This window comes from Octopus sinensis, linkage group LG10 (assembly GCF_006345805.1).
Source record: "Octopus sinensis linkage group LG10, ASM634580v1, whole genome shotgun sequence".
Classification (NCBI taxonomy): Eukaryota; Metazoa; Mollusca; class Cephalopoda; order Octopoda; family Octopodidae; genus Octopus; species Octopus sinensis.
In genome coordinates, this window is record NC_043006.1 from 30,710,219 (window position 1) to 30,720,086 (window position 9,868).

Here is a 9,868-nt window from a genome sequence, read left to right on the forward strand (position 1 = left end):
TTATTTTTACAAGAAATGTGATGTCAGAGAGCTTGAAGTTTTTTTTGTTTTGGGCAGGCAAAAGCTGTGGATTATGTTTTTATAAATATTTCTTTTATCAGCATAGCTATTTGTAAGTATATTTACAATATATTATTTTGGATCTATGGATATATGCAGATGTGGGGCATCATAAAAATGTGTACATATACCTGTATATAAATAAATGCATTAAAAAAATTTCTAAGCTTGATTAATCTTCCAACAACTTTGCATATATGTGTATAAATGTGTGTGTGTATATATATGTGTATGTATGCATATATCAGAAATGGGTATTTTGGTAGAAAGTTTGAAAATTTTAAGATAATTTCTACAGAACTTCTTCAATGTGGTTATGTATATCATGGAAACAGTTTGTTGTGATGGGATGGAGAGTAGGTGGGATATTGCATATTTAGCTGTTAGAAAAAAAAATATTGGTTTGAAATGTTTTAATGTTTTGAAGATTTTGTGTCTGTGGAAGAGACTAATTCAGAGTTTTGCTTAAGAATTTGATTTCTCAATATGAGAATGTGGTAGGCTTCATAGATACAAAGTTGGTAGGATCTGTTGTTTCCTCGGTATGGTTGTGTGTGTGTGACAATATTTTCAAATTAATGCTAAATGGAGTATTCTTTGATTTTAGTGTTGATATATGTTTGGATATTAAGGTATCATTTTTCCTGTTTGGGTTGCAAAAAGTATGCATATGTTGGTTGTATCATATCTTAAAGTGGTTTGCTGTGTACTCCATATATGCAATATAGTGTTTGTGGTTACAATTGTGCTAAAGATGATACTACTAATGCAACAGTTTCAGTTTAGAGGACAGGTTAGAGGGTTCTACAGTTGCTACTATTGTAGTTGTGTGTGTGGCTTTACTTTTCAACTTCAGAAAGTTTCAGGGGATTGTAATTGTCAACAGTTTTTCTAAAGTTGCTAGTTGTGGAATATAATATTTTTATGTTCTGTTCATTAATTAGTTTGTGGTACATGTGATTAAGGTTGAAGTGGTTTTGGAGTATTCTGAAAAATAATTTGATTATCAGTATGGATACTATTGCTTTTTTAAATCTAAGAAATAGACATATTTCTCTTTTAATATATTATTGCTAATGTCAAATTAAAAAGAAATGGATTTCGGGTTTTAGTAAAAAAAATACTTACTGAATTGGCTGTCTTGGTAGCTATACTGATAATACAGCTTAGTCCAATAGCTGCAAGATGATGATGATAGGTACACAATTAATTTTGATAACAAAAGTATAATATTAAGTTGGCAAGAAAATAATTTTGTTTTCACAAATAGATAGTTACAATTTTTTTGAATGACTTTTGATAATGTTATGATTTTTTTCCTTTTGGACATTTGATAGCTGTTACTTTTAGCTTACTTAAAAAGCAAATTGCATGTAATTTTGTTTACAGCTGTTAGCTCAGTGTCAATTTTAACATGGTGTGCAAAAACGAACATTTTCACCATATTTTACTTTTTCTGTAAAGGCAAGAAAGCTGCTGAGGCCCACAAAGAGATATGTGAAGCTTATGGTGTTGATTGCTTAACAGAATGCACGTGTCAGAAATGGTTTAAAAAATTCCATTCTGAAGATTTTTCACTCAAAGATGATCAATGTTTTAGTCCACCTACTGAAGTTGATGATGACTGAATCAAAGTTTGCAAAATTCTTTGATTGGTAAAACTTTCAATAATGATGATGACTTGAAATCACACTTGCTTTGTGTTTTTGGCTGATAAGGACCAGAAGTTCTATGAGTATGGAATTGTGCAGTTATCAGAAAGATGGCAAAAGGTCATCGAACAAAATGGAAAATATATAATTGATTGAAGTTCATTCTTTGTATGAAAAAAAAAGGCTTTTATTTCACACCAAAATTACTTTCTTACCAATCCAATAGTAGTAGGTGGCAGTGGTGGTGGTAAGTGATAGTGGTGTTGGTGATGGTGGTTGTGATGGCGGTGATGGTGATGATGATATTGATGAAGACATAAGCAACTCAACTACATAAGTAACTGAAAGGATACTTCAGTGCCACCAACAGTTACTTGGCTTTGATTAATGATCATTCAGTGTTAGTTGCAAGAATAGTGTCACTCACATTACATCAGCCAATGCATCTCTTGTTAAGATTGATTAAATATGATTTGAAGGTGATTTAGCTGCTATTTCTACCAGGTTGAGTGACATATAGAGATTTTCCCATTGACTTGTGTGTGTGTGTGTATGCATGTGTGTGAGTGTGTGTGTGCTATTTATGGTAGTCATTCCTAAATAGTTTTACTGTATCCATGTTTCCCTCTTTCTTCCTCTGTTTCCACTCATTCACACAAATACATCGAACAACAGGCTGTGTGGTAAGTAGCTTGTTTACCAACCACATGGTTCCAGGTTCAGTCCCACTTCGTGGCACCTTGGGCAAGTGTCTTCTACTATAGCATCGGGCCGACCAAAGCCTTATGAGTGGATTTTGTAGATGGAAACTGAAAGAAGCCAATCGTATATACATGTATATGTTTGTGTGTCTGTGTTTGTCCCCCACAAAACATCACTTGACAATTGATGCTGGTGTGTTTACATCCCTACAACCTAGTGGTTTGGCAAAAGAGACTGATAGAATAAGTATCAGGCTTACAAAGAATAAGTCCTGGGGTCAATTTTCTCGACTAAAGGTGGTGCCCCAGCATGGTCGCAGTCAAATGACTGAAACAAAAAAAAACACTAAAGATAAAAATACACAATAAGTAACACAATGCCATTGGTGGGTCATATTACCAAGTTTTGGATTGTTTTACATATCCAGCAACCAAAGGTGAGAGAGAGAGAGAGAGAGAGAGAGATGAAATTAGTTGAATATTTTAATTTGGTAAAAACAATATACCTCTAAATGATTCAATTCTCTAATTGTCGACATAATTGGTCAGTTATCAACAATCTTTCAGAAAGTAGACAAAGTAAATATATTTAATAACGGACGAATAATACTTACACAAATTGATTCTCGGAATAACCTGGGCATGCCAGATAAATCTCAAGTTTGTTACAATCAGGCGTCCTTGAAAAAATGAAAATAATTAACAGTGACAGGGTTCATAAAGAATGAATTTCTCTTTGTTGTATTTCAGGATGATTATTTTTTTTTTACCAAATATACACACATACTATACATTTGTTCTTCACTTGTTTATTACTGTTCTTATTTTTTAGAATTATTTTAACTCATGTCCATTGTCCGGAAATCTTTCATCACACATCTGTGACCTCTTCAGTGATACTTTTCATTTTCGTGTGTGTTCTTGCTCCAATAAATGATTTTGTTTGCCTAATATGATAATATTGCAAAATATTACAATCATTTTATACTTAGAGTAGTTTTAACAGCTGCTATTTCATCATGATGGATTGTGTGAGATGTGTGTTGAATGATGACGTCATCACTCATCTCAGTACTGTGTCACCTCATTTGTGATGCTCCACATTCTGAGACACAACTTCATCTCTTCCTCCTTTATATTTTCTAGTCTGTAACAGCCATGGGTGTCATCTCTCAAAACTTTTTCATTCAGCACTCCTCATACAATCACAGTCATCTTCACTGCATACGTAAACAGGAATGCTCATTAGCCAACCTGTCTCTCAGCTCATTTTTGTTTCACCCTCCACTAATACAACATGTCTAATCAATCACTTCCACCCAGTTCCCTTCAGTTATTGCAATTTATCCATATTCAATTCTCATGTCACACCATCAAGAAACAAATACTTTTAAAAGATGACTTTCAATACAGTCTGTATTTTTACACACACACACACACAGAAGCCCTACATTTTAAATAGAACTAAAAGTTCTATATCTTTTCTCTTTAAGCAACTTATAGTGTCACTGCAGTCATTTACAAAACTAATTATGTTACCACGGTAATATAAATCACCTCCTGCTTGTAGCAAGTTGGTGAAGCAGTTCAGCAGTTCCTGCTCCTGCTATTAATTGCAACGTTGCAGTTACCATATCTAAAACTCAGTTCTCTGACAGTCTGCCAGTGATCTCACTTCACCATTTGTTTACAAAGTATTGAGTTCCCATCTGCTCTCGTCCAATATATTCAGCAAGGCCATTTCCTAATTAGCACTAAGATTAGATATTCTCTCTAACTAATCAGTAATTGGGGTTTAAATTAAGCCAGTGGAATCTCAGTGATATTTCCTAACTTGGAACACTTTTTCTGAGGCTTTATCAGAGATTCTACAATGAGAACCAAGTGATCATCATATGGAAGTTAGTAAGGAAATATGTATCACAGTCCCTGAATGTACTTTAAAATAACAACACCATTAGAAATAAAATAGCTGTTATATAATCCTAGTCACATACACACATACATACATATATCAGTGTTTGTGTATGCATTATATATATATCTTTCTATCTATATATATTTACATATATGTACATGTGTGTATATATATATATATATATATATATATATATATACACACACATGTACATATATGTAAATATATATAGAAATATATATATATATATATCATCATCATCATTGTCATCGTTTAACGTCTGCTTTCCATGCTGGCATGGGTTGGACGGTTTGACTGAGGGCTGGCAAGCCAGAAGGCTGCACCAGGCTCCAAACCAATCTGGCAAAGTTTCTACAGCTGGATGCCCTTCCTAACACCAACCCCTCTGAAAGTGTAGAGCATGCTTTTTACATGCCACCGGCACAAGGGCCAGTCAGGCAGCACTGGCAACGACCACACTTGAATGGTGCTTTTTATGTGCCACCAGCATATACATACATATGCATGCATGCACAAACACACATATATGTATATATATATATATATATATATATATATATATACAAGCTTTTATTTAGTTATCATTTATTAAGCCTTGTGAAGGCACGTGGCTTAGTGGTTAGGGTGTTGAACTCATGATCGTAAGGTTGTGGTTTTGATTCCTGGACCGGGCGATGCATTGTGTTCTTGAGCAAAACACTTCATTTCCTGTTGCTCCAGTCCACTCAGCTGGCAAAAATGAGTAATCCTGCAATGGACTTGCATCCCATCCAGGTGGGGAATTTCTACTGAAACCAGGAAACCGACCCTTATGAGCCTGGCATGGCTCGAGAAGGAACATTTTATTAAACCCTACCTCTTTCTCCATTATTCCCTTTTGTGTCTTCCACACTGTCAACAATGTCAACAACTTTCTCCCCACTCCGTGGTTGCATCTGTCTGTAATGAGAGAAGAAAGTATAGAATACTCTTGTCAATATTCATGAACGTCGCAGCACAAAATCAGTAACATTCTTAAAGATTTGAAAAAGGTGATATGAGGCGGAATAAGTTGAGAAATCAAATGTGCAGCAGAAGTGAGAAGATGGCATTAGTGTTGGAACACAATGTGTTTGAAAGGCATTGGCTGAATGAAGAAATGCCAAGCATTCAAATCGAAGGAAATCTGTTGAAGAAGGAGGATGAGAAAACACAGGATGAATTGGTGAAGACTCGTGTCAAAAATCTGAACTTCATGAAAATGATGACACAGATCTGTGAAGCATCGAATCATATTCTGCTGCAAAAGAAACATTCAAATGTGCAAGAATAGTGAAATGGACATTGCAGAAGTCTGGCAGCTGAATATCAATATTTGCATATCTCACCCTGATATAGACTTACCCATCTACCCAAGCAACTCTTCCTTACCCTCTCATTTATTACTTACCTCTCCCACTCCTTCATACCTATTTCTTTATTACCCACAAGGGGCTAAACGTAGAGGGGACAAACAAGGACAGACATAGGTATTAAGTTGATTACATCGGCCCCAGTGTGTAACTGGTACTTAATTTATTGACCCCGAAAGGATGAAAGGCAAAGTCAACCCCGGCGGAATTTGAACTCACAACGTAACGGCAGACGAAATGCCGCTAAGCATTTCGCCCGGCGTGCTAACGTTTCTGCCAGCTCGCCGCCTTTTACCATTACATTCAATCCTCTACCAACACCATCCTTTACAACACTGTTTCTCATCCATCATCAGGCATAATGAGGTGTAATGAGGAATAGCATTGAATTGGTCCTTATCCAATGTCCTCTTCTTTACTACTGGCCACAACTCTTACCTGTATCACTCTTATTGCAATGCCTCAATCTGGTTTACTTTAGACTGGGGTCAATATGAACCTTGAGGGTTCACATAAGATTTTATTGTTAAAATTTATGGGTAAAAAATTGGTTATACTTCTATGATAACAACAAAACATTAAAATTTTTTATACAATCCCTATTAAAAAAAAATGGAATGGTTATGGAGGTTTAATAGAGAGAAATAGGATTCAAATGGGTCCATAGGTAAAAAAAAGGTTGTGAGCTACTGAGTTAGACCATCTGTTTCTGTTAACCATCACTCACTCTCAGCATCATTCATCTTTGCTATCCTTCAATCTTTCTTACTCAATACTAGATGTAGAGTCAAATTTATTATAAATTTCATTTTCACTGGGATTGTGTGTGTGTGTGTGTAACAGAAAATAAATTGTAGCTGGAAAAAATAATTGTTTATTAAAAACTGAATATTTTTCTTGTTTCAATTTATATTATTTATTTGAGACAAGTATTAGTTTTCACAAAATTGTAAAGCCATGATGATATAAAAGTGACACACTAAATATGATAATATAACACTTAAAAGATGATGAATAATTGAAACAACCCAAACAGGAAGTCTGAAATATTTATTAACAAAATATGAGTGAATAAATGGAATATTTGTTGTAATCATCACCACCACCACCACCACCATCATTTAATGTTCCCTTTTCCATACTTGCATGGGTTGTACAGAATTTGTTGAGGTGAATTTTCTACAGCCGGATACCATTCTTGTTACCAATAATGTTTCCCAAGATCAGGCATGTTACAACTACCATGTGAAGTCAAGGAGACAGTTACACACATATATATGATGGGCTTTTTCAGTTTCCACCAGCCAAACCCACACACAAGGCCTATAGTAGAAGAAACTTACCCAAAGTGTTGTGCAGTAGAACTGAACCTGCAACCATGTGGTTGGGATGCAAACGTCTAACCACACATCCATGTCTGTTCCAATAAATTTCTAGTAATATATATATATATATATATCTTATGGATGTACTGTGTTAAATAATGCAGAGAAATATGCCAGCAGCAGACAAAAAAAATCCTCCGGCAGTGATAGTGGTATTACTAAATGTGCATTTCTGCGTGTTTCAGCTTTATCAGTAGACAAAATCTATTGCTACTAATGTAGGGAAACAGTAATGATATACAGGTGGCTATTTCAATATATTTAAGTTGTTGATAAAGCATCAAAAATTGTTGTTTGAGATTTCTTATGATATTTCATTCAGCTTCAATTTCACCTGACTTGAGTTATTCTAATGTTTTTTACCTGATACTCAGTTGATTCCATGCCATATATGATTCTCAGAGAAATTATCTTCTGCACATTGTATTTTTAATTCGTATTAAATTTGAAAAAAAATTAAACTGATTCACTCAATTTCTTTTAATAATCACTTTAAACAGATCCAGTCATGTTTTGTTGTTATAAGAATCTGGCCCTTTCAGAAAGTATGAATTTCTTGAGGGGACCACCTGATGACATTTCCATAAATCTTATACTGCTAATATTCATTGTATTTTTAAGACCTAAGCTTTTACACTATTACCAAAATTTTTCATGTGGCTAACATAACTGTTTTAGATAAAGAGAAATCTATTGTTTATCTGCTTGTTTTTTATCACAAGTGTTTACAAGATTTTTCTTGCTGCTACAGTACAACAATATGGCCAAGTCTCAGTTATATCTGGGTCATTGACTGGAAGTTCATTATTGTTAACCAGCAATAACATTGTTATACTGTACAATGCTTATCTAAATACAGTTGATGCTGCACATAATACTTCTCATTCAGCTAAGAGCTTAGTCTGTAAGTCTTATTTAACTTTGAGGCAAAGCTCTTGCAACAAGCTGGGTGTTACCTCAAATTGACTCAATTAGGTGCAGACACATAAAAAGCTGCAATAATGTTAGTTTCATAAAATCATATTTGGTGAAATAGTGATGATTAATTGTTAGCAATAGTAAATGATTATAGACAATATATTAGTTATTAGTTCTGGTTAAATCTCAATATAAACACTCTACTAATCTCTCTAAGCCCATTCTATGATTTCTTCATTTTTCTCCATTCCCAAGTCAAACCATTTCCAAAATGTTGTAATTTATACACCTTCAATCTTTTCTTCTAAACATAGAAACAAAATGACTGAGTGGATAAGGTATTGAACTCTTGGTTTAAAATTTTGATCTCATTGGGAAAAAAAACCCCCACTTAAATTCATCAATTTTCTTGTATTTAGCAGCTAAAACAAGATAACACAGAGCAATTATAAGGAAGTCACCAAACATAGATTTATCTTATATCTCATGGAATCAAGTACTGGCTTAATGGGCTCTTGTAGTATTAACAAGACTTAACTGCTTTCCTTCTGTGGGATATGTCACTTCATAACCATTTTTGTTTCAACTCCCTGTTGACCTGAAGTATTGGGTCATCCTATAAATAATGCAGTTTTTTCAATTGCATGAACTAAAAGTCAGAGGGGGATGGGATAAACTACCTGCATCAACTTGCTATCAAAGCAAGTAGTAATTTTTACCTTGTACTTATTCTTAGTGCAAGTTTTGAAGAGTGCAGTTCAGTTTTAACAGTTATTTTTTTCAAAGCTATAATGGAAGTGGCAAAGGAGCATATTTTGCTTTGTGAATTCAATGAAGGCAACAACACAACGGAAAGTGGGAGGAATATCAATGCAGTTTATGGAAATCGGACAATAAGCGTAAGTCAGCGTCAACAGTGGTTCCAGAAATTCCAAGCTGGAAACTACAGCCTAGATGTGCCTCATCCTGGAAGATCTGCAGAGGTCAATGAGGACATCCTGCAAACCCTGGTAGAACAAAACCCCATTTTAATTGTTGAGAAACTAGCAGGGACACACACACACACACACACACACATAACATACAACAAAACTTTTCCTGCTCTTGCAAGTCACAAGCAGTATTTTTCTCCTACAATGGTGTCAACTGGTATATATAAGAAGAATGGCAATGGACACACATATTGAGATGTGGTTAAGAAGTTTGATCCATTGTTACATAGTTTCAGTTTCAATCTCAGCATATTGAACTATAATTTAATCCTTGATACCATAGCTTCAGACTGACTAAAGTTTTGTGATTGTAATTTAGTAGACAGAAATAAATGTGGGAGTCTGCTGAAGGATTTGTTTGTGTTGTCTGCAGGTAGAATCCGTAATTTTGTTTAACAATGCTATCTGACCATTGCATACTTTTAGCACAGAAATCTCTGTTTAAAGCAAAACTTCCAACCACCATTCTATTAATCTTTGGAAGCTCTGAGAGGAGTTAGAGTATTTGCCCTTCCATTGACGACTGAGATAGGTAAAAAAAAACAAAAGCAAAAAAGAGAAGACATTGATATAATAATCCTTGTAAAGTGGTGAGCTGGCAGAACCGTTAGCACACCAGGCAAAATGCTTAGCAGTATTTCACCTGACTTTATGTTCTGAGTTCAAATTCTGCCGAGGTCAACTTTACCTTTCATCCTTTCGGGGTCGATAAATTAAGTACCAGTCAAGTACTGGTGTCGATCTAATTGACTGGCCCTCTTCCCAAAAACATTTTGGGCCTTGTGCCTAGAGTAGAATAGAATATGGTAATCCTTGTAATCTTTTATTAC

At 34.7% G+C, this 9,868-nt stretch overlaps 1 protein-coding gene across 2 annotated transcripts in view; it reads right to left on the reverse strand.

The window, feature by feature from the left end:
- Positions 1-9,868, reverse strand: part of LOC115216623 (Bardet-Biedl syndrome 5 protein homolog) — a 40,509-nt gene that overhangs the window by 25,456 nt on the left and 5,185 nt on the right. For both annotated transcript variants that reach the window (XM_029786105.2, XM_036506482.1), the window contains exons 2-4: positions 5,209-5,291; positions 3,028-3,093; positions 1,189-1,238 (exon numbers count right to left, since the gene is read on the reverse strand). In XM_029786105.2, the coding sequence (XP_029641965.1) occupies positions 1,189-1,238; positions 3,028-3,093; positions 5,209-5,291 (199 nt within the window). The remainder of the gene's footprint in view (positions 1-1,188; positions 1,239-3,027; positions 3,094-5,208; positions 5,292-9,868) is intronic.